Source organism: Elephas maximus, chromosome 2, assembly GCF_024166365.1.
Source record: "Elephas maximus indicus isolate mEleMax1 chromosome 2, mEleMax1 primary haplotype, whole genome shotgun sequence".
NCBI lineage: Eukaryota > Metazoa > Chordata > Mammalia > Proboscidea > Elephantidae > Elephas > Elephas maximus.
In genome coordinates this window covers 106,511,085-106,537,050 of record NC_064820.1, presented here as the reverse complement: position 1 = coordinate 106,537,050, position 25,966 = coordinate 106,511,085, and the positions used below count along the sequence as shown (strand labels likewise).

Sequence of the window (25,966 nt, the reverse complement as noted above, 5' to 3'; positions counted from 1 at the left end):
AAGAATTTTTTACTTTTAAACAGGCTTTATTGTGATACAGATTAAATTGTGTTCATTTAGTACAGACATAGGCACTGGTCAGTGACTGTATCACTGTCATCCTGTTTCGTGTGGTTCAGATGACCCGCCTTTCCTGTTTTGTTTGTTCTGAGCTGCTACACACAAACACTAAGTGCACAGGTTAAGCTTTCTATTCAATAAGCGACTGTGTGTGTTTTCTCCCATCAGTATTTGCCCCATTTAATATTCTACCTAGTAACAGTGCTTTCCTGTGCCTTCAGTTTGGGTTTAATTCTTTTCTAAAAATTTCTACCCTTGGTATGTTTCTTGAACAAAGGCCAACTTGTGATCCCGTGATGTATCTTTTCAGAACACCCAAGAAGTGGGGAATTTACAGAAATTTTCAAGGCCAGAAAACCCTGCCCTTAAGATCCTGCCCACCAGGAGTGATATGCTGCAGTCCACACTGCCTTAAAAAATTCAAAGCACAGGCTGTCTGTCTGCAAGGGACCAAAACTACTGCTAAAGAGGAGCCTTTAAGATACCACTGGACCAGTCTCACAGATATTGGTTTATTTGCAACTGTTTAAAAAACAGAAAGGCGGCGGGGGGAACCGCAGTAGTGGTGTAGTTTAGAAAATAATTGAGTTCCTGGGCAGGTGGAACAACCTGTCAGTAACCATAAGGGATATGGTACTCACCCCCCTCCCCAATTCCCTTTCTTCTGCACCTGTGTTTCTCAGCTATTCCAGCAGGTGCCACTATAATCACAGAACAAACATTCCACAGCATGGTATGTAACTTTATTTTTCTAGCATAATAATTTAAAGTATTTACACACTGCACGCTCACTGTTTTACACAGATACTTATTCATATACCTATGAACCACATCTAAGGGTTTCTTTGGAAAGACTCGACACGCTATATGGGGGCGGGGGGAGGGGAGTTTCAAGCCTAACAAAGAGAAAAGGGAAAAAAATATTTTGAGTCTTTTAAAGACAGCCATGTGAAGCATCTGTGAAAACCAGTGTTTTTCCCAAAGTTCTAAGCTCCCCCGGGAGACCTCTGAGCAGCTCCACCCCATCCATGTGTCAGCATGACCCCTAAACTCTTCTGGCTAAGCATTTTTAAGAACATGTGCAAGCAGCATTTTCTCTAAAATCCTAGAAAAGAAACAGGGAGGAAATAAACCTGACTCTTCTCTAGGGAAACATTTCTTTTTCTGAGAGTTATCTGTGGGGACTGGAAGTGCTATACAAGGACACTGGTGAGAAAGGAAGACAGCAAAACACGATGGTACGAGACCAACGATGCAGTGCTTTCAAGCACCCTTTCCTGCTCAACGATAGGATGAAACAACCCCAATTTTTTGTTTCCCAACTATTAGTTGAGGTGGTTTAGTTTTCCCTGAAAAGCACAAAAACCAAAAAACCAAACCCGTTGTGAGTCGATTCCGCGGACAAAGGTATAGTAATTACATACATTCTAAGCCCAGACACCATACTTATTTCTATTGTTTTTACCTCATTTTTAAACTAGTTGCACAAAAATAGTAGTTAGAAGTATCCTCCTAGAGTTTTCTTCCATTGTTTACTCAATTACAAAACAAGTACTAGCAAACTACTGCTTCAGGACCTGGCACGTAGCTGCAAAGGTGAACTAAAGCAGCCACAGTTCAGAGTTGATGGTGGGGGGCCCCTAACCCACCTTCTAAGAAAGGGTAACAAGTTTAGGTTCCAACTCTCTGGAGTAGAATTTTTTTCTGAGAGTAAGAAGCAGGATGCCTTCACCATTTTCCCAGACTGGCTGAGATTATTCTCTCATACACCAGGAGCAGCTAGAGAGGTTTGTCACCTTAACCCACAATTCCATCCTGAGGCTAGTTCACTAAGAGACAGAACTTCACAAAACGGCATCCTCTTTTCTGCCAGTTGAGGTCTCTGGCAGTGCCACTCATCAATAGGATATGGCAAGAAGAAATTAGCTGGCCAACTAAAATTAGGCATAACCTTGGCCAAAATTACTATGGTATTCAAAATTCACATCTTCTTTGCTTTTTTATAAACCTGAATTATTAAGGTAAACTACAAATTTTTATTACTTCCTGAAGCCAAACATTTACAATGCCATATAACAATATAAACCTACCTATTCTGGAGTTAACTTTCTCAATTATTGTTCCTTTTTTTGTTGTTTTCCTTTTTCCAAGGGGTGCCTACACTAGGATGGAAGAGGCAAGGAGAGGGAAATCATTTTACTTTACAGGGTTTCACTAAGTTATAGGGGCAACTAAATACTCACTTACAGGTGCTAAGAGGGAGAGTACCTGATTAAAAAGAGAGACCACCTGGGAAGCAACAACGTTTAGTTAATGAGAATGCTTGATTAACCAGCAATGAGTTGGCCACAGGGTCAGGCCAAGGGAGCTTTTGTCATTACGTGTATTGCATCCCATTAAGTGTCTAGATACATCCAAGACTGTAATGGAGACTATGATGTGGAGGGCAAAGAAGAATGAAAAACTCTGTGATGAGATTTGGGCCCCTATATTAGAGAGAATCTAGCAAACCCTAGTACTTGGATTCCTGAGGTGAGGTTGTAGAGAGCTTACAGGGGTTGGAAACTGTGGGGCAGTGTTTTTGGCCCAGAGAGTCAAGAAAGAAAAGGTTAAGGATGTGGGTTTGTACAAACTGGAGAAAAAAAAAGCCAGGCATGATTATCACTAAATTTATGTTTTGTTTGTGTAATGCAGGATAGTTACAAGAGTGAAAAACTGTAAGTTAAACAGGGGCATGAAATGAGAAACAGTCTGGGAACTTCTGGGGCCTAGCACAATGCCTGGTATTTATACATGAAATTGCCACCATCACTTGACCCCTTTGACCTACAAAAACAGCAGTTTCATATCATTCAAACTAATACATTGTAGGTGCTCAAATAAAACGATCCTGGTCAATTAGAACTGGAATAACACTCCCCCCACCTCCTGAAAAAGTGACAGCTGTTAAACAGAGAGTTACCTAAAGATCAGTGTTTAACAAGAGTCAAGAGTACCTGTAAAGGAGAGGCTGTGGGAGGTTAACCTTCTCTTTCAAACCGAGAAAGGGCAGAACAAGGGGTAAGAACACAGTTCACAAGAAGGAGGCCGCTTCACCAGGAGGCAACAGGTGAAAACTACCCACCATGGCATATCAGTAGCAATGGGGAAGGGCAGGAGGTAACAGCCAAGAACTGCTAAGAACAACGTCACTGGTCATCCTAAAAGGGAATGCTGCGTATGGTGTCTGTGTATATGTATTATACATACTAACCAGATACATACATAAATATTTAATATATAAAAAATAAAGTGCTTTCTAACAGGTCCCTAGGCAGGGACATTATAAAACATTTCACAAAACTGCAAAACAAAATCAATACAATCAAAAAACACTAAAACCAATATGTGAAAACAGCCAAACACAATATGTACAATCTGGTAGGTGTCCCAGGACAAATATCCTGTCATATACATGGTATATACATATATACTCTTATCTTTTACTCAATATATTATGACAATATATATTTTAAAATCTTGTTATAGACAAAAAATAAAAAAACAAAACAAAAAGACAATCCCTACCAAAACACAATAAGGAACAAGCATGTGAGTCCGAGGCTGACAGACAAGTCACTGCCTCCACAGGGAGTCCCGCTGCCGCTGCTCGGGAAAATGTGCCAGCGTTCCTTCCTCGGGTGCAGCGCTGCCACGTCCTCCAAGGCACTGTGGGCTGCGGCGGTGAAGTTGGCATCACCAGTGGTGAGCAGGTCAAAGACACAGGACTGGAAGTAGATGTCCTTCACTGGCATCTTCTCATGGCATTGACTGTTGGCAGTCTCCAGTGTGTAGCCAGGCCAGGTCTGCGCCAAGGCGGTGTGAGGCAGGGTGTGCCCCAGGATGGCAGACACCTGACCATGCCCATCATCGATGCGTTCGCTCAGGGGGCAGCCGTTCACACACAGCTGCAGGTCCTGGCTTTCCTCATAGGACATGGCCAGGTCTTCAGGCATTCGGATGGCAAGGGTCAGGTAGCGACCCAGCTGCCGCACAAACACTGTGGTCCCTATGTAGCGGGCGTGCATCTCCACATAGCGGCCACTCTCCCTCTCCATGATACGCAGGCTCTTGGCATCACCATCCCCACCACTGGTGGTGCCATCGACAAAGGCAGCCGGCAGGTCATCTGTCACAGCTTGGTATACTTTCTGATCTGTACACTCATGGTGGGCTTTGAAGATGATAGTGATCTATGAGAAGGAACACATACAGAGTTTAACAGGATGGGAGGGAAACAGAACAGTACATTGCTCTGTAGCAAGAGTTCTCTTCCGTTTTGGTGCAGGCCCTGGTGATGCAACGGTTAAGAACTCGGCTGCTAACTGAAAGGTTGGTGGTTCGAACCCACCCAGCTGCTCCATAGGAAAAAGACCCAGCAATCTGCTCCTGTAAAGATTACAGACTAGAAAACCCTATGGGGTAGCTCTACTCTGTCACGTGGGGTGGCTATGAGTTGGAATCGACTTGATGGTACAAACAACAACAACTAGGTGGTAGAAGTGGTTAACCCACTCAGCTCACAACCAAAGGGTTGGTGGTTTGAGTACACCCAGAAGTGCCTTGGAAATAAGGCCTGGAAATCTACTTTTGAAAAATCAGCCACTGAAAAATCCTATGGAATTCTATGCTGACACACATGGGGTCACCATGAGTCAGAACTGATGTCCTGGCAACTTTAAAAAGTGTTTGTAATTAAAATTTAGCACAAATCCAAGGAATGTGCGTCAAGAAAAAAAATTACTTTCCTGAGACAGAGAAAAGTGCTGCTATTGGGATATAGGCAATTTTTACTGATAATTTATACCTTGTCTCTATCCAAAAACAGAGCTGTAGTTTAGCTGAGGAAAAAAAAAAAAAAAAAAAAAAAAACCGTTCCTTTCTAAGTTATGCAGAAACTTGAAAAAGCTTAATTAACAATGTAACTTCCAGGATTTTGATTTCTAAAAAGATTCTTCCTTGGTCTATAAAACCCTATCCCAATAATCTGTCACTACAAACTTACTAAATATAAACACTAAGAATAGAAGCAAAGAATTGAGGAGGGGGCACCCCAGCAACAGCTCCCAATCATGTGCCTCAGGAAAGATTTCTCTAAGTCCCTTAATCAAATGTTTCACATCACTGGCTAATCCCTGTGACGAGGAAATCACTTGGCAAATATAGCTCCCAAGCACTGGCAGGAAATAAATACCCTAAACCTGGTTACAGCAAATGTTTTCCCCAAACAGAACCATGGCCCTTTAACTTCTCAGAAATGTGTTCCCAGCCAACTCTCAGTTCTCCAAATTAACAAGCAGACACTTCACAGAGAAAAAACCATCTAATAATACAAAAGCCTCCCTTTGATAAATCCATTTTTGTTCCTGCAGAATCCTTTGATAGCAGCAGTTATCAAAAAAAAAAAAAAAAAAAATCTTCGCACACCTTTGCCTCCAACATACCCAACCTCTCTCTGGTACAGGTGGCAGAAGGCAGGTTAAGTACAAACATTTCTGTGTCACACAAGATGGGAGAATTGCCTAAAGAAAAAAAGACTATATTTTAAGATTTGTGTTGTTTTTAGTAACTAAGGTAATTAAGTTCTTTGTTTCTTCTCAGGGCTTTGAATTGGTTCCTTCTGGTTCGAACTCTGCTAATAAGTCGCATTTACACTCCAGGTATAATGAATTCAAAATCTATAATTTACAAGATCACCAGGTGATTCTTATGTATAATAAATCTTGAGAACCAGGATTCTCAGAATTGGTCCCTAACCGGCAGTATTAGCATCGCCTGGGAACTTGTTAGAAATGCAAATTATCAGCAGGGGGTCAAACCAGAACAAGGTTAAAAGCCTTTTTTTTCCTTCTTGAAAGAAAAAAAAAAAATTATCAGGTGACTTTAGTCAAGGAGGAAGGCAGACAAGCCAAACACTCCACCAACTGCTCTGGATGGAGGAAACCTCCCACCTCCTGCAAGGGAACTAATCAAAACAATAGACCCTTGTTATAACGGCCAGAAAACGAGCCCTCCCCCTCCACCCCCACTCTCTCTACAAGTCACCACCACCACCCTCAAGTTTACGTCTGAAGCTTTTCCCCAACTCGGCCAGCATTCGCTCACAGTATTTAATGCCACATGTTCCCACTGGTGTTACTTGACTGGAATTTTCCAGACATTTCATTTTACTTCAGCCAGTTACGAAGCCAGATCTGAACCAGCTGCACTATAGCAACTGGTGAAATTCGTATCCATTGTTTGCAGCTGCAACTAAGGCCAGACAACGTTCTGTGAAAATGCTGGGGTTTCTTGCTCCTTAATTACCCTAAGCCACAATTTAATTTCACTACCAGCCTTCTCACATTTCAACACCGTCCTAAAAACCCTAAGGAGGTGTACCAAAGATGATCTCAGGAAATTTGTTGTGCATCCAACAATAGGACCTTCCAGAGTGAATGGGGTTTGGACCTGGGTAATAGGACTATAAAATAGATTTATTTGGTGGCTCTAAAGTCAGTTTAAAGGAGCCCTGGTGGCACAGTGTTAAGTGCTCGGCTAACAGAAAGGTTGGCAGTTGGAACCCACCAGTCACTCTGAGGGAGAACGATGCGGCAGTCTGCTTCCATAAAGATGAGAGTCTTGGAAACCCTATGGGCCAGCTCTACTCTGTCCTATAGCATCACTATGGGTTGGAATCCACTTGACGCAGTGAGTTTGGCTTGGGTTTTTTGGTTAAAATCAATCTGACAAGTGCTTTTTTTGAAGCTAGTTAGTACAGAATCATCTTCACCTGAAGTTCTTTCTAGACCCAACTACACCGTGTTTTTACTGCAAAGTGGTCCAGTTCTGTAACTTAGGTGTGTTAGCCACTCTGTTAGTTATCACTTACTAACAAGTTGAACAGTTTAAAAAGTCCTTAAGTTACCCCAACTGTGATTTTCCTAAAAAAATTAGGGGTAAAGATTAATTCAAGTAAATTCTGCACCTGAAAACATTTCAAGTTAACACTAAAAAAAAAAAAAAAACAACAAAAAACAGCCACTATAGATGGCTAAAATAAGTGTTAGCAATAGGCTTCTCACATAATCACTATCCTCACTCTCAACTGTACAGTCACACTCAAGGATTAAACTCTTCTACGACACCTAAGTAATTTGTCTTTCTAGTCTAACAAACCTCAAATTTAAACAAACTTGGCATTACTTGCAAGAGCTAAATACTTTTTCGTTCACATGAGGAAAAATAAAGAGGAATTAGTTCGATTAGGCCAACAAAGCTTAGAGACCCAATTTCAAATACGTTTCCAAAAAGGCAAGCAAGGGTCAATATTAAGATAAGCAGAATAGTTCCACATTGTCTTCCCAAGCCTCTGTTTTTTTCATTAAGCTCACCAATTCCGACTCAGGAACTCAGAAGTCATTTAAACACCTCACACATTACTGCCCTCTGCTATGCCTGTGATAATAGTAACTCCCACACATCTAAAACAAATCAAGCAAAACTAAAAGTTTGATTCCTACTCTAGAATCTACACCAACAAGAGAGTCCAATTAATGTAACAGATTCTTGCCTGTCTGTCCAATTTCCTAGGGGTGATTTTCTGAGACACTGACGCTGATACGTCTCCTGTTTCCCTACTGGCCAAGATTACGCCACACAGAACACATGTATTAGAGTTATCCCTTGAATCAAAATGCTGAGGGAGACGAATTGAGGCCAAAGCACAAGCAGGGGCTTCCTGAGTGTCCCTCTGTAGTTTAAGTGTGTACTGAACAGGCACCTAGATGTCATCCGTGTAAATGCAGAAAACACTAGGCAACAGTTTCACATGACTTAAGTTTTGTAATGCAATTCATTCCTCACAATTACAACACGAGCACGTAAAAAACAAGCACCCAGACACGAAGGGTCAGAAATTCATTTTCGCTTCTTGGAAAAACAAAGTTTATTCATTCCTAATAAAGTAAAAAAAAAAGTAAAAACATTAAAATTTAATTGGAATTTTTGGAAATTCCAAACCAGCTATCAGAGCGTACAACTACAATATTCAGAATTGTATTCAAAAGCTCTCCAACAGATCATTTTAAAGCACCAGCTATGCTGCTGACATTTTCCCCCATGAATGGATCCATATGCTGTAATAACTCAATTTGGCACATTGGTTCTATGCCACACCATTTATTATTGATGGACAGCATTTCTGTGCATTTAAAACATCAATGCCTTTTGTTAAACCTCCCCCACCCAGCCCCTCTCAACCCCGCCTTAGACAACTTCTCCAGTTCTCCTCATTCATTTTTAATGTTTCACTCCCTGTGATCTTTACCACCCACACGGTCTATTAGGAAGAGAGAGGCAGCAGTTACAAATCAGCCTTTCTACAACAAGGACTTAAGGTTTCCATGAAATATCAAAACTAAGAGGCATCTGCTTCTCTTTTCCACCAGGAAAAAATAAAGTACATTAAATGAAAACAAGGCGGGCAACAAAGAGGAAAACCCAGGCACTACCGCACCCAGAGATACAGAGCTCTTCTTCCCAAGGCACGGCAGTCTTGCAAATTGCTAAGCACAGGTTTTAAAAGAGCAGAATTCCCCAAAGGCTGTGCACTTAACTATTTGTGCTTATTGTATTTTGGAAGAAACGTTTACCGGTGTTTAATTGGCCATTTGGCACTACAAGTGCAGGACTTTACTGGAATCCTTAAATCCCAGAACTGGACTTTTAGATCGAGGAACTCAAATCTCTTGGCTTAAGATGGGCCAGGAAACCCAACTGAAACAGCCACAGAAATCTGCTTGGAACGCAGAGAATGTTTACAAAAACCTGGTTAAAATTCTGCTTGCTTGCATCAAGGAAGCTAAAATGAATTTTATTTCCTATAATTACCTAATATGTTTATCAAATGCACTGTGTGCAATTATAAGGTTAAAAAAATAGGAGACTCTAAGAAGAAGAGAACATTCTGTTCCCGGCCCTTTTTACTCTTAAACATGTGTTAAGTGGCACACAGCCTGTACAGTTATTTCTCTAGAGTGAACAAAAGAGACCAACAAGAGAAAATGCTTCAAAGGAAAAAAAAAAAAAAAAAGAATGCTCTATCTTCATACCTAAAAAGCGCCATTTTTACTTCTGCAAATTCTGAGACACCAGAGGGAGCAGAGACCCGTGAAGTCACCTTCCTGCAAGCCTCTTCCCTGGTCCCACCTCTACCTACCTTCCGAGTAACGGGAAGTGTGGTGGGCAGAGGTACTCCATGCAGGCCCCAGGAAGGCAATTCTATCCTTGGGCTATGTAAGACTGGGAAGAACACTGTGTCTTCCTTTTGTGGGGCAGGAAAAAAAAAGCACATTCACCTAGGATAACTTTCTGTCTGAATAGTTTCATGCAAAAAAAAGAGGCTGTTTAAGATGTTGAGTTCGGAGATACTTGATGTCACTGATAATTTTCCTAAAAAATTAGGGGAAAAAAATCTGCTGGGAAGCTATGAGCTCAATAAACTGGAATGTAATTTTACAATCACTATTCAGCCTATATATCAAATATCCACCTACAGGAATGCTGAACTCAAGACCCACAGAGGATGTTTTGTTAAATAATTTCACTGGGCTAGGACAAGGTACTATGACAGCACACGTGTTTAAGAGGGAGGCAGCAGATTAAAAATCTCACTCTAGACTCCTTTTAGGGCCACAATGAGACTGCAAGAATCTGGTATCTTCAAAAAAGATCCAAGTAGATTTCTCTGTCCTTGTGCTGGAGTCCCTGGGTGGCACAAATGCTTAAGTGCCAGACTACTAGCTGAAAGGCTGGCAGTTCGAACCCACCCAGAGGTGCCTTGGAAGACTGAAAGGTCACAAGTCTCGAAAACCTTATGGAATACAATTCTACTCTGAACACAGGGGTTGAGCATGAGCTGGAATCGACTCCACAGCAACTGACACTGCCACCATCTCCATGCCAATTTCCACGGAGCTCTGTACCAGGCGCACTCACAGGATCCTGAAGACATGGAACAGATCAGACTAGTCTCCACTGTTGCCCTGGGAAATACATGCAGGAACAGGGGCTGCCTTGGCTACTGGAGAGGAACTTGGCAGCAGCTGGAGAAAGAAACCAAACCAGAAGGGGAAGGCTGCTAGGGTGGTCCAGGGAACAAACATTAAGCTCAGTGGTTGGAAAGAGCCTTTAAGAGTGAAAAAGGAAGCAGGCCCAGGGGTGACACATAAAAGGGACAGACACAAAAATGCAGACTTCCAAAAAGTAACTTCTATACACTTATAAGGCAGGCTGGAAGCATGAACAGGCGCAGAGACAGGGAACCTGGCAGATTCCTTTTGTAGACCAGAGCAATGCTGTGCTGAGCTTGAGGAGGGGTCTCTGGGCCAGTGTCGCAGCCACTCCCCAGGGAGCTTCTCCACCAGCGTGCCTGTTTGCTGTGCTCAGCCTCTGCATTACGAGGAGGCCAGCAAATGTAGGAACTCACTGTGTTTTCACATGTGAACTGAGGCTCCCGTGGACAGTATTACAGGCCTAGGATGCCACTGTGCTTCAGCCCAGAGGCTAAAAATATTTTGAAAGGCGAGCGCCAGGCCCAGAGGCAGTAACTCTAGGGCAGGAATCTGCCCTAGCAGGTCTTGCCTTCACAGGTATCCCCTCGTAGTGGGGACGGGGGTGGGAGGTGGTGGGGGTGGGGGGGTATGTAGGAAACAGATCTGACTCCACCGGGGACCTTGGACAAATGCTCTGGGCCGAGGTTCAGCACAGCTATTCCCCAAGCCGAAGGGGATTAGGAAATCACAGCCTTTTTGATCATTTTTCAACTTTGGAAGGTGAACAAAAAAGTAAAATGGCTTGAAGGTATTCATAATACACTCACACTCTGTAACCTCCAGGTTCAGTTTCAAGTCCCCAGAGCTTAAAAAAAAAAAGTCTTAAAGAATTCAGGAACAAGGCGGTGAGAAGTGGTGACCATGTATTTCAAGAAGCCAGTTAACTGGAATGCTACACAACAACATCCTTTTGTTGTCATTTCCTTGTGCAGAGAGAGGACATATCAATACCACGTATGCACATGACTTAACATATGTGTACACACACACACATACCCCTTTAAATGGGAAGATTAAATCCTGACCCCCATTTCAGGAGCACATGCAGATGAGAAGTTAGGGCTTAAATGCCGTTGTATCAACTCTACTCACGGTATATACAATATGTTCCAACGCGAAAGCACCCTACCAGAATTAGCTAAACATTCTTTCGGAAACCCTGGTGGCGTAGTGGTTAAGTGCTACAGCTGCTAACCAAAGGGTCGGTAGTTCGAATCCACCAGGTCCTCCTTGGAAACTCTACGGGGCAGTTCTATCCTGTCCTATAGGGTCACTATGAGTCAAAATCGACTTGACGGCACTGGGTTTGTTTTTTTTGTTTTGGTCTTTTGGCTCTGAGTCTTAAAATAACCAGGTAACTGGAGCATAAAAAATGCCTCTCTCCACAGAATCAGTTTCACCTGAAGTTCTTTCTCAACAGCACCGTACTTTTACTTCAAGGTGGTCCAGTTCAATTCTATTAGGTGTGTGTTAGCCATTCTTGTTAGTTATCACTTACTGACAAGTTGAGCACTTTAAAAAAGTCCTTAAATTACCCCACCTACAAGAACACAAAATTCAAAACAGTGGAAGAGCAAGTTCTACTGCAGTCAAAACAAATGAAGACAAAATGGGTAAGAAAGCATTTTTCATTGTTGAACACTGCAGGTAACTCTTCTTACGTGCCACCTTCCACACAGGCAGAAACTGTTTGGTTAGCATTAATTGAAGCCAACAAAAAAAGTACCAACCACCCAATGTTTCCTTGTTGCCCCTTCCCCTCAAAATGTTGACTCAAAGAATATTTAACAAAGGAGAGAGAGACACATTTGGAAATGTGACAGAAAAACAAGTTCTAACTCTCAGCTGGTAATCAGACTTGGCCTCTTGCCTCTGGTTTTAACTATGGAGGAGTGTGGATTTGTTTAAAGCAGCAGGGGCCACAGCACCTTCGTGGTCCTGCCTGTCTTGGGCAGGTGCTGGGTTAGTTTCACTTCTAGATGGGGGTTTTGAAGGCCCCCTACTCCTCCTAAACCACTTCTGGGAGGGAGGGAGTGGCACAGTCAGGGAGACTGAAAATGTGGGGATGTAGGAGCTACTCAGCTACAACCTTTGTACAGTTTTTAGACTTTATCTACTAGCATCTTCTACGTCTCTTCATTCCGGAGAATGGACAGACTCATTGCCGAAATAGTTTAATGCATATGCATGATGTAAAGGTATACCTTGCTTGAAAAACACAGTGTAAAGAATAAGCAAGGTGGGCCTACTAATTTCACAGAATCATTTTTTATGCTTCTACGTACCTCATACAGCTAATAAATTCTCCCTTCCCTTTCTTTGTTTTCTTTTCCCACACTTGGAAATCCTTTTACCTCCAGGCAATTTGCTGAAACTAGATGAAGCAAAGTTGAATAGCTCCTGGGCCTAACACCTTATAATCCAATACAAACAAGAGCTATTGCAGGACAGAAAAACAAAAAATAAGCACACTACCACCTGGAATTATAGCTCATTTCTGCTCTTCTAAAAACTACTCTTTAATGTTTCAATATTGTTTCTACAATAAATAAATTCAGGGAAAATATCTAGCAAATGCTTTTATGAATGTTTTAAAAAAAAAAGACAGAACCTTAAAAATGAATTTAATTAAAACCTGGTGACTCTAATAGTGAAATTCTAGAAAGCTTTTTGATATTAAGTCAAAGACCAACAACCTTTCAAGAGTAGGAGCCAGGGTTGTAGACCCTACTTGGCTGTCTGTGGGTGAGGAAATAAGGACGCACCTTGACTGTGGGATGTGGAAAGGGAGATAGTGCCAGATCCCAGGAGCAAAGACAATGTCATTGTTGGGGATGGTTCTGTATTCCCAAGAAAACATCGTGTGTTCCCTCTGTAACAACATCATGTCCAGGGGTGGTGCTCATATATTCAAAGCACAATCTCATCAGTGGGAAGAAGGGATTCTTCCTCAGTCTATAAAAATAAGAATGATCACCACCATGTAGCTCACATCTTAGGATCTCCACAAAGACACCAAACAAATGGGTTGCAAAAACTTGGCTACAAAAAAAATGTACTAGGCCTGGGGTTAAGAGAGGACAGATTTCTAAATCTTGATCCAGAGATATGCTTAAAATGACAGTTGAAAAGGCCTCTGAAATGCAGGTGTGTGGGGCCCTGATTTTGTAACCGAGACAATGATCCAGAACACTGAGTCACAAGCCTACATGGTCTATATGCTGTTGTGGAACGATACTACATGCTAAGGGGCATCGGAAAGGACGAGTGGACCCAACTCACTCCCTAGGAGCATACAAACAAATGGTGTCTTATCACAAGGGAAAACTTTTAGTTATAGTTTGAGAAAGACATTAAGCAAGGGCAAACCAAATGAAGTCTTTTCTGTATCCCTAGTATCATCAACCAGCGGAAATTTTCAGTAGTTTCTAAGAAAGTAGCTACAGAGTTTGAAATCTGGGGATAATAATACAATTTTTAAACACACACATACACATACACACATAATATACACCTGATGGGCAGGGCCTCTTCCCAGCAAAGCTTACTACTTACCTGCAAGGTTAAGTCCTCCCACTAGCTTTCAAGGACACTGAGTGCTGCTCCCCAAGGGATTGCAGAGCTGGTGGCTGCATGGCTAACAAAGAGGCAGCAGCGAGAACAACATATGAGGCATCGCAGATCGCCCTCTCAGCTGGCCAACGCTCATCAAGTTTCGACAAGCTCAAAGAACATATCCCTTTCCCAAATGCGAACTGCCTTAAAGTAAATCACGTTCTCTCAACTACAGGATGAAGCACAGAAAAGTATGTAGCAGAAGATTGGTAAAAGGGCCTGCTGTCATTCCCAATACCCTCTCCCACTTTTTATTTTGTTTTACTGAAACTGAACCAAAACCAAAAACCCAGTGCCATTGAGTTGATTCCGACTCATAGTGATCCTATAGGACAGAGCAGAACTGCCCCACAGAGTTTCCTAGGAGCGCCTGGCAGATTTGAACTGCCAACTCTTTGGTTAGCAGCCGTAGCACTTAACCACTACGCCACCAGGGTTCACTGAAACTGAAGGATGGGATAAAAAAGCTAGATTGATGAAAAGGAATATGATTACATTAAAATTAAAGGCAAATGAAGCACAGTTATCCAACATACTTTTTAAAAATAAAAAAAAAAAACTGCCATTGTTCAGGTGTGTAATTTAATAATAAATGTACTCCTGAGATTTTTTTAGAAAAGGAACCATTTTAAATGCATTTGAGAAACTGGTGATTTTAATGAATGGTACTAAGGATACATCTGTAAAGTACAGAATCCTTTCATAAAATGTTTAGTCCTAAGTCACCTTCTGCAACCATGGCACACACAGGAATTCTTACTGAGCTCATGCAGAAACACAGATACACAGAATGAATTTAACAGGCACCGAGGCCAGAACGGGGGGTGGAGGGGAGTTAGGAGAGAATGTGGAATAGAAGGTAGAGAAGTCAGGTGCCCCACAAGCAGATGATGTGGTCTACCCCAGTGTGTGAGGCACAGAAGAGCTAGTGACATGTCCTCTCTGGAGCCTGTATAATGTAGGCTATCTCCTCTTCCCAAACAAAAACTGCTTTTTTTCAGTGTAGCTAACCCTGTCACTGTCAGTACCAGGTAGCCTGCCTCCCCCACCCATTTCGCTCTCCCCGAGTGCCTGCATGCCTGTAGCCGCCTCACAAAGCCACAGGTGAGAAAGACGGCCCAGAGCTGATGTGGATCTCAGTGGAGGCGTGTAGGTGTGCCAGAAACCCCTGCAGCCCCTAGGGTGGAGATGAAAAACCGCTCTGGCTTCCTTTTAGTAACACGCCTACCTGGCAAGGTGGCCAACTGGCACAGACTCCTCTGAAGAAGTGGAACATAACAGAATGGCGGAGGGCATAAATAAAAACAAAGTGGCCCTGAGAAAGCATACCTGCGCACACCGCGTCTAACTGGAAAACAAGCTCTACGTTTCCCAGGGATGGCGGGTGGAGTGTGGGGAGAGGAACAGCAGACAAAGGAAGACAAGACAGCATTATCAAATACTGCAGGCCTATCTGCCCTAAACTCACTGCTTGCCATGTGGAAAGAGGCAAAGGCTTAGCTAATAAACTGCCTCTTGAGTAGATATGACTCCACTTTCTTTCATTTTGTTGTTTACATTTCTCCTCCTGCTTTGTCTTTTTGCGATGAGGGAAAGGGGGTGCTTAGGGACAGGTAGAGCTCACAAAGATCAGCTTGCTTGAGAAGCCAGGTATAGGCCAGGTTCCTCGAACTGAGGAGTTATCTTATGGGCCCTACTGAGCAAAGCACCCCAGGTTCAGTGCTTCAGTTCAGTGCTGAAAGCAGTGAAATGAATATGCTTTTAAATAGAATAATTTCAGTATCACTGTGTGTGTGTATATATCATAATATGTATACACACACACAGCCTCTATTACATCAATGGTCAATCTTTACATCTAGGAACACTGAGCACGTGAAAAATGCTTGACCACAGAGATGACACAGTAACTGCAATGGATAGTGCTGGGTTATCCAACAGCTGGTCTATGCATGTGTTTAGCAGTTTGAGTCCACCCAGAGGCACCATGGAAGAAAGTCCTGGCAATCTACTTCTGAAAAAATCAGCCATCAAAAACCCTGTGCAGCACAGTTCTACTCTGACACATGGGGTCAGTCGACTTGACAGCAACTGTAAAGGTATCAGTAAAGCTGGGACACACAATCATTCAAAAGACGTATTTTAAAAAGTATCACAATAGTCACTGATGGAAACATCAGCTTTTTTTAAGGAGCTTATTTTATACTGACTTTTTGCCCAGTATTGTTTTAGTTTTTATTACACCAATTTTTTGTTGCTTAGGATCTTTTAAGGCTTTAATTTGGTTCTGGATAAGTCAAAGGACATGGCATTGCAAGATTTTAGGCTTTGGTTTGGTTTTACCAGCACAGGTCATACAAGCGTTGAGATAGGCTGTCAACAGTAACCTTCCAGATGATTTCTGAGGCTGTGGAGAGAATTACAAAAAGAAGGAAAATAACACCAAGAGGCTGTGAAGCCATAGAGTAATTTGTTGTTGAACAGCATGACAACCAGATGTGGGGAAACACTTTCCAGTAGTGTAACTAAAGACCAAGTGTTCTCATTGTCCACCTGAATTTATGTCGGAGGACAACTTTCCTCCCCTCCTTTTTGGAACAAGTAAAACCTTTGATTCTTACCAAACTGAGGGAGAGGACAAAGTTTCACTTTTTTTTTACTTGCTAAAAATCACAACAGATTCAACCACAACTGAAATGGAATATTAAATACTTCAGTGTAAATTGTTTCATTTTATATAATATTGGAATTTTTAAAGTGGTTATTCCCCAAATATTTCTTTCCATAATCAGTAAGAAGTACAGAATTTTGAAAGGTTGAATAAAAAATAGAAGTGACATGTGACTGACTGGAAGGCATGGAAAATAAAACTTGGCTTGTGAAAAGAACCAATATTTTCCCACGCACACAGTACTTAATCTCAATAGTTCTGTTTGAAGGTTACTCCTCCAAGTCCTCAATTATTTGTACAACTGAGTGATGACTTTCTCCATTCCCAACGGAGCTGTCTTCCTGAATTTCCAGTGCTGTTTTCCCAAAGACTATTCCCAGGTTTTACGTACCCTATGACTTCCTGGCAGTGATGGATTTTTGGCCCGTGTTTTGTCTTATAACTTCACAATTGGCTTATACTTTGTAGCGTAACTTATAAGCAGACATATATTCTGATATACGTATAGGAAAAATTATTCACATATAAAAAACAGAGGAAGAAAAGTGTATTTTGAGATGCAGGATTTAGTAAGGGAGAAGGCAAGCTTAGGCCTTGACTGGGAGTCGGAGTACAACATTCTGGAGTTCCCCTAAGATGTCTGGACCAGTGTAACACTCTTCTTTCTTCAGAGCAACATCTAATCTTAGATTTGTGACACTTCAGGGTGTCTCCAGATATCTCCTGATGTTGTATAATTCTCTCTACAAAATGCCAAGTAAAATAATTTAAATTCACTTAAGAAATATGCCACATGTTTGGAGGCAAGGGAGGGTGTCCTGGATTCCAAAGAAGTCACAGGTATTTAAAAAGCCTGACCCTTGTCAATCACATTTTAGTTTAAACTAACTTATGAATAAACGCAAAACCAAACCCATTGCCGTCCAGTTGGTTCCAACTCATAGTGACCCTACAGGACAAAGTAAAACTTCCCCATAGGGTTTCCAAGGAGTGGCTGGTGGATTTGAACTGCCGATCTTTTGGCTAGCAGCCAAGCTCTTAACCACTGCGCGATCAGGGCTCCATAACTTATGAATAGATATAATAAAGGAAATTAAGCAAGATGAAACGGTCGGTGTGATTTTGTCGTTGAGCGTGATGAGGAAGGAGCTGGTTACCTGGGCCACGGTTTTTGTAGGAAACCTTTCACGACTTCTTTATTTACTAAGGAAACCCTGGTGGCATAGTGGTTAAGTGCTTCGGCTGCTAACCAAGAGGTCGGGAGTTCAAACCTGCCAGGCGCTCCTTGGAACTCTATGGGGCAGTTCTATTCTGTCCTACAGGGTTGCTATGGGTCGGAATCGACTTGACGGCAACAGGTTGGTGGGCTATTTACTAATGACTGAATTAGAATTGAATGGCAACTGCGAGACCAGTTCAGAGCTTCTTTCCACCTATACGTACACGAAGACACTGGCCTTAGAGATGGCTTAGAGTACTTCTGGACAGTATTTAATTTCTTCAAAACAAACAAACATACAAAAAACATGGACCACAGACACTGACAGCTAGTTGGAGTACGCGTCACTTAATTTTGCCAACTTTTCCCTCAGCTTCTGACTTAAATTGTTAACCTGAGGTCCTGAGATTTTCCTGGGTTATACATCATTGCTTTGCAATATACAATTCTCAACTTCCTCGGTTACCACGAGCTTAGTTAACTAAAATACCATTGTGTGTTTACAATGAGAGGCTGGCTTATAGCCATTACATTTTACTATATAGCTTCTAAATTTCCAATAAAATGCTTCCTGATGGGCCACTGCCTTGGGTTTCACAGCTTTCTTTATTCAGAATGCCCACTTCAGTCAGTCTGATAAATGTGGACATGAATTTCTTCAAGAAAAGTCACACACTCATTTACTCAAAACAAACATCATTGATAAAAAGCCCACATTTTTTTCACTAAACAAGCCTACTTTTTTCCTAGAGAACTCAATTTCATCTTTTACTTTGTATTCTTTATCTTGTTGCCTACTTAAATTTAGACCCACATTTTACAATAAGTCCTAAAGTTTCTTGTAATTTTTTTTTTTAATCCTTCATCAATCCTATTGATTGCTTCTAACAAGACAAAAAAGGTTCCTTTGAAACTAGGTCTTTTGCAACATACCTCAAACATACCTGAAGCATCAAGCATCTGAAAGTTACGAGTGAGAAGGGGTATTAAAAAAAAAAAAAAGTATATCTTGCCTTATTTGTAGCAGTAGCACTGGATCCAGGGACCACGGGCACATTCGTCACTTGAACTGAAAGATAATTATTATCTATGAGTGGCCAGGCCCCTTCCACTTTGCACGTTTGAAAGTGATCCTTGAAAGTTCTAAGGTGAGGATCTCCGAACAAGCCACAGAAAAGGTAACTGGGAGGGTTCTGGTCCCCTCCCCTGTATTCTCTGGCTCCTGCATGGCTGTGATAGTTACAAGGGTCATGGGTCACTTCGGGGTTGGTAGAGGATGTGGGTCCATCCTTGGAACAGTTTCTCTGGCTCATGAGGTCACTGATACCCAGCACAGCAGAATGGTATACAAGGTTGCCACGACAGGCTTTTGAAGTTCGCTGGGTGCAACCCGCATAGGCACGCAGAGCCTTGCAAAACTCAGAGTCAAAGCCGTCAATGGCGGAGTTCAGGTGTGAAGTCAGGGACACAAAGTCTGTGGTGCATTTCTGGATTCGACATTGGGCCGGCTGTTGGCAGTCACCTATGGGAAAGAAGACCGAATATTTTTAAATGCTCCATAACTTCCTGAACTACATGAGAAAATGACATTCTCCTCTGGGAACCGTTTGTTCTATTTCATATTCTCCTATTTTAAGAAGGCCTTCAGAAATAGAGTTGCATTGTGCCTCCATGTCTCTCTCGTATTAAGCCACTGACAAAAAACTGCATGCAGTTAGTTTATTTAAAACTTTATAAAGTGTGGCCATTGTGAATGAACACGAGCCCAGTCCAGTGTTCTTAGGTTAAAATTTTAATGGAATGGTAAATGAAATATTTTATCAAGTTTCCTACCTCTTCACGGATTTTGACAGAGTCCTCTGCTCTAAGGCCAAGCCAAAACCATGATCTTTGTTTTGATTTTGAAAACCGCATTAGATAAATTTGCTTCAGAAAGCATTGTAAAAGCAAGCACTATGCACAAAACCATGAGTAAGGCCTCCACACCTTGGGAAGGGGGAAAATCCCAAATTACGCCATAGTTAGTTAACACTTCTAGTACAGATATAGGGAAAATATCAAGAAAAATCTGGGTAATAAGCCATTCTGCACTTCCTAAGGCATGTTTATTAACAAACTGTATAGAAACTGACAGTCTTCTCGTTTCTATAAGGTATAAACGCTGTCTGAAAAAATAAAGTCATTCATTTGGCTAAACTACGTATTCACTTCTCCCTTAACATCCATCTCCATCACCCTAGGATCTCAGCTCCCAAGCTGTTCACAGGAGAGGTGCACTATACCACAATTATGCTGCAGAGATAGATGCTCCCACTGAACTTTTCTTTCAGAGACAGAACCAGAGAACTAAGACAGAACTCTTAACAGTGATTATAAACTTTACTTTTTCCCTTCAACAAGTCATATAAACTTAATGACTATTTAAAAAATCAATTTCCAAATGATGCTTTGCTGCTAGCTGCCTCTCAAACACATTTTAAGAACAACTTAAAGCACAAAAAACACACAGTAATTGCCAATACTAGGTGAGCTGTGTGCTCCAATCGATTTAATGTTCTGTTCCATAAAGTGAGCACAATGGATTTAATGAAGAGAGAAATATTTTTCTTTATCATTAACCTCAAATTTTATAGAAGTAAACCATCACACGTATTTGCGTTACTTAAAAATTCCTTATAGGTCTTTAAGCTATGGAGGAAGTCTCTTAATCTCTTCGAGTTTTACGTTCCTCATCCAAGAAATGAGGCGGTTGTTCAAAGGTAGTCTTTGTGATTTTTTTTTCCGGTCGATAATATATCTTACAGTTTGTATTCTAGATGAGAAAAAAGAAATCAGTATCAGTAGAATATTACTAAACACACAAGACGTGGTTTAATAATTATTCAAGACGTGGGTGTAACAAGCTTCAGATATTATCAAGACTTAGGGCTTCATTTCATCAAGAGTTAAAACTGACCTTCATACTACCCTAGAAAGACATCTGAATCTTTTCCATAGTAAACCGCTCTAAAATCTGAATGAAATAACTTGTCATCTCTTTCGGGCTTCATTTGGGAGAAAAGGATTGGAGGAGCAGCAACCTCTGAGGATACCTCTGCAACCATTTTTAAATTTCAAAGGCCAAAAAGGGAAAAATACGATAGTCTAGATTTGGTATTCACTTTAGCCTGAGTAAAAGAGATGAAAACATTTTAATATTTTGGAGCTATAGACTTAGAGCAATCATTAAACCCCACTTAAAAAAAAAAAAACCCATAAAAACATTTTCATGTACTTGGCCCATTTCCTCTCTCCTCACTCCAGTATTTTTACTCTTTAAGTATTAAGTTATTAAAACATTTCCATCTATTTTTACTTAAAGAAAACAAAACAAAAAAACCCAAAAGGCATGAAAACCATTTTACAAGTAGGAAAACCAAGGCAGAGGTATGAACGCCTCATCCTGCCTAGATGGTACATTGGTAGTATTCAGCCTGGTATATGGCGCTGTTCCTCTAATCCTGTTTTCCTTCCTCCATAGGTCACACTCACTCCAAATTCCTGAGTCTGACAACAGCACTTGATAAAGACTACACTATTAATTTTTTCTTTTTAAATCAGATTCACAGCAAGCAGAAAGCAAGGAAATAAAAACAGGGGGTCAAGATCACTCAATAACAAACAGCGTTTAGACTACAGATCAATGACAGCACGAGAACTTTCCACTAAACTTGCAGTGTCTATTTTTTCTTTTTATGGTCTATAAAATCTATCCATGCATACATCTACTTATAATTATTTCAAATAGTCATAAAATACCAAAAGTAAGAATAGCAGGAAAATGTAGTCGCAACTGTTCAGAAAGGAAGAGAATCTGAATTCAGTCCCAGCTCCTTTATCATTCCTTTTTTTCTAGCAGGTAGGTGCTGATTCCTTTGAGAAATCTCCTATAAAACAATTCCTGGAGTTCTTTTGTTTTGGGTACAGCTTCTAACAGCCTTTTGGTATAGTGATGACAGGAGGGGGAAGGACAAACTGGAGAGAGAAAGTGTTGTTTGGGTCAGCAGTTTCAGCCCCATTGCAAGCTCCTGTATGACTAATTTGCAGTATACACCCAGAAACATCCAGGCTTCATGAATTTATAATGACAATGCACACTTTGCCTGTTACAGGCAGTAAAGTAAACCTCTTGCCAGAATGCCAAGACAATGCAGAGCAGAAAGAACTACAAAGATGTAGCCAAAAAGGCCATGAAGTTTGTATGAGTAAGCAAGTAACTCCCATACGGGATTTCCAACCAGAAATTGCAGAGATTTGCTTTAAGAGGGGAAAAAAAGGTAAATAAAAGCACTCTTTCCACTTCCCAAGGGTAGGATTCAAAATTTGCAGCTCAGATTTCTCTATTTCATGAATCAGGTCATCTATGATCAATGTGATATTTTCATTGCAGCTAATGAAAGTGCTAAAGGATTTGTGAGTCTACAGCTCTCACTCGTGATTCAAACATAAAAGCTTCACCATTCAAGATGGTGTTTCTCAACACCAGGACCGCACGTGTGAATGTGCAGTACAATCACCAGTTTATAATAGAAGAAATGAGATACGTTAAAGCTGGATAAAGTGAAATGTGGAGCCATATGGGGTGCTGAGGCAAATGATACAGATCCCGGCATAAAACGTATGGTAGTCCATCTGCAAAGAGCACTCAGCTGGGCTCCCTGCTCTGAGGAGACAACCCCTGCATTTCAATAACATCCCCCTTTAAAGAAATCTCTGAAAAAGAGCCCTTTTCTATAACCAGAACAATTGCTCCACTCCAACAAGCTGTCCATAGAAATCACTCAACACAGCAACTTCAGGTTAAATCTAACGGTGAGTTTAGTCGAGGACACACTGAAATACTAAGAAGAGTTTCAAATTCCAAGCTCTTGAACTAAGGCACCTCAGTGTTTTAAATCTTTAAACCAACTTCTTAAGCTTTCACAGGGCAGCAAAGAAATCTTCAAGACCACATTCCAATCCTGTCATAGGAGCCTATGGCAACTACGGAAAACAATATCCAAGTAGCCAAGGGGAAACACTTCTGCCTAACATTTCAATTCCCATTTCACAAAACCTATACTTGGGTACTATAGACATACATTTTTCACACAAAACACGCCGGATACATCTTGATACATCAAGAAACATTCTCTATGTAACTGTAAGCAGACAGCCATTATTTTCTAAGGTTCTAAAACCATGAATTAAAAGCCTTAATCTTTCTAAAACTTGCTATTGCACTTTAAGACTTCAGTCTATATTCCTCCAAGTGACAAGTGTTAAAATGCAGCTGTTACGCCACATGCAAAGTAAAAGAAGTTGTCTCCTCAGATGCCACACATTTTCCCTCTACTTAAAACACCTCCTTGATTTTTAGCACGCCTGGTATGACTTAATAAAATTTACTCCATTTTTAATCATTTATAAATAATCGGGGTTTGGGGGGCATGAAAGTTCAGGACTCTGCAGATCAGAGCGCCGTGACTGCTGTCAAACAAATACAGGGCAAAAACACCTCGAAGAAAAATAAATTTACCTCATGTTCTGGTTGTTGTCTAATTAGAAGATGTTTCCCCTTCAGTTCTGGCATTACAAAAAATTCTCTGTCTACGTAAACTTCTAAAAAGAAGTGGTACACTGCTTTGTCAAGAGCGCCCTAGATTTCAACGGAACGTTTTTAAAAGGAAAATAGGAAGTACCACAGGCTGTAAGGCTCATCTCCAGGCTCCCTTCGCTAAAGAGGTTGCACACTGCTGCTTCCACAAGGAAAGCGCCGACCTCCAGAAAGCAGCAGATCTGTCAACCTCTCCCACATCCCGAAAACACGCGGCTAGCCACAAAGCACGAGTTTTGCCAGAGAGCTTGAAAGAAGAATTAAAAGCAGCTTTTGCAAATACGAAGGAAATCCCTGTTCAAAAGAAGTTTTGGTTATACTTCGAGATTAACCCACAGGTTTTGAAACTCTAGCTAAAATCTCTCCATCTGGTGCGATTCCTTCGCCTCGCCTCCACCCCTTTCTCCCCCAACTCCAGAGAAGCAGCACAAGGCTCCTAGTCTCTCCTCCGAGGAGGCGGCGGCGGCGCCGGAAACCTGATCCGAGCCTGACTTTCAGTAAACACCAATGCAGAGAGCAATAAAGCAACCGGAACGTTTGTCTCGGGCGCGCAGAGCCCAAGCCCCCGCCCATCAGATCTTTGATAAGCGGCTGTTGAAGGGAAGATTTATCAGCGGTAGGTGCCAAAGCCGGGCGGGAGGGAAGGGGCCTCTCTCAGGCGCCCAGGACGCGCCGCCCGCCGGCGGCAGCGAGCTCCGCTAAGGTGCGTGCCAGGGTTCGGCAGGCCTTTCCCGTCCGCCACGCCGTCTTCCGCCGCGGCGATGGCTTCGGGACCGGAGGCTGTTTGGGAACAAAGCTCCCGGACCTGGGCTGGCTCCCCCCCGCACGCCTCGTACCTGCGTGGAGCAGCCCGAGGCTGAGCAGCAGCAGCAGCAGCAGCGCCAGGGGCGGCGGGCAGGGCCGGGGGCGGCGACGCTGCTCAGCCCCGGCGGCAGCGGCGGCGGCGGCGCAGGAAGGTGTTGCTCTCAAGCCCATGCCCGTCCATGCAGGTCTCGTGGGCTCCGACGAGGGCGGCGGCGCGGGCGCCGTGGCAGATCCGCGGCCGTGGCTGCTGCATGGGCCGGGGGGCGCGCCTCGCTTCCTCTTCTTCCTCCTTCAGGCCCGCGTCGGAGACAGACCGCCGCCACCGCCGGAGCGAGCAGCGCGCCGCGGGTGGAGCGAGTTGGCGGCGGCGGCAACCGGGCGCAGCGGCATCGCGGCGGGCGCGGGGAGGGGGACGGGAGAGAAGACACAAAGACCGTGAGCGAGTGCCGAGTGCCGCCCAGAGCACGCGGGCGCCCCGGCCAGCGTGGGCTCGAAGGGCGTGAGCGCGGGCGTGGACCAACGGGAGGCGCACCCCGCTACTGAGAGCAGCCGCCGGCGGCTTCGGTGTCTCTGCGCGGCGCCCCCCGCGGTCAATCAATCTCGGACCCGCACTGCTGCCCCGCCCTGCCCGAGCCCACCAATCCACGCCGTCCCCGCCCCCGGCCTCGCCCCTCCCTCCAGCCCCATTGGCTGTGAGCGCTCGTCGGGCCTAGCCCGCCACTCGCAGGGCCCCAAGTGCCCACCCCTACGCCTCCTCCTGCCTCCCGCCTGCTCCTTGTAATTCGAGTTCCTTGGCCTCCGACTGCGGATCCAGTCTACAGCGCCCGGGCCCTACCCCGTCCTTCTCCCTCCCCTTCTCTCCGTCCGCCCACTTCGCGATTTACTGTTTCTTCGCACCCAATTGAAACAGACGACGGTAACTCTGTACCTCGCCGGCGTTACGAAAAAACCGGCCTTTGACCTCTCCTTGAATTAATGTGGTAGAGTTCAACTTCCCTTCAAGGTTTTCTTTTCTTTTTTTTTTTTGATTACACTCCCTCCGCCCCCTTACTCCGGCTCTAGCTCTTTGGAGGAAATTGGCACTTTCATGGAGCGCCTTGCGGCAGGTCTCCGGCAGCCTATCACTTCTCGGGACCGCGTTCCGAGCCTGATGCGACGTTGTGTAAAACAAGCACCGAGCCGCTTGGGAAATCAGAATGTTACCCGCAGTCCAGGGCAGATCGGATGGGACTGGGAAGGTGTCCGCGAGCTCCTGGTGGAATTCGCTAGTAGCTGAATGAAGCTTTGGTGTTTTTGTTTCTTTGATATTTTCCCTTTTGTAAAGCGGCGGGGAGGGGTCTGGGAGTGGGCAAACTTTAAGGTGTTAGGTTACAGTATAATTAGATTAATGAAGGTGAGATTTTGTGCAGTGAAGAATAATTATACCACGACTTGTTATTCAGTGGCTTTTCTATAAATTTCCACTGTTCTATTGGCAAATTAATTCAAGGGCAGGTCAGTTTTTATTTTTGATATTGGAGGTGTCCAAAAAAATGGGGGGGGGGGAATAAAACACCCAGTTGCCTTCCAGGAAAGCGGCTGCCAAGTGGAGAAACAGTAAAGCAGCTGTGAGATTGATGATAGGGTCCAATTTGGTTGTAAGTAAGTGTGAAGTGGTATCTAATCTCAAGAATGGTCTCAAAACTAGAAGTCACTTCACACTACCCTTGCCTTTGCTGTTCCCCAGACAGCTCAGGGCTGCCATTTTAAATCCACTTACATCCAAATCGCTGTATGCAGCTTTACGGACACTACATTACTCAGAATCTCTAATTAGGAATTCCGTATCA

The 25,966-nt window shown here is 43.0% G+C and overlaps 1 protein-coding gene across 1 annotated transcript; it reads right to left on the bottom strand.

Annotated features, from left to right (window-relative positions):
• RGMB (repulsive guidance molecule BMP co-receptor b) lies at positions 1-24,706 on the bottom strand. Its single transcript, XM_049871430.1, has 3 exons — positions 24,170-24,706; positions 18,712-19,220; positions 1-4,292 (listed from the first exon to the last, which is right to left on the bottom strand). Exons 1-3 carry the CDS (start codon positions 24,306-24,308, stop codon positions 3,624-3,626), a joined length of 1,317 nt encoding a protein of 438 aa, XP_049727387.1. The 5' UTR covers positions 24,309-24,706; the 3' UTR covers positions 1-3,623.
• Positions 24,707-25,966: the final 1,260 nt, after the last annotated feature.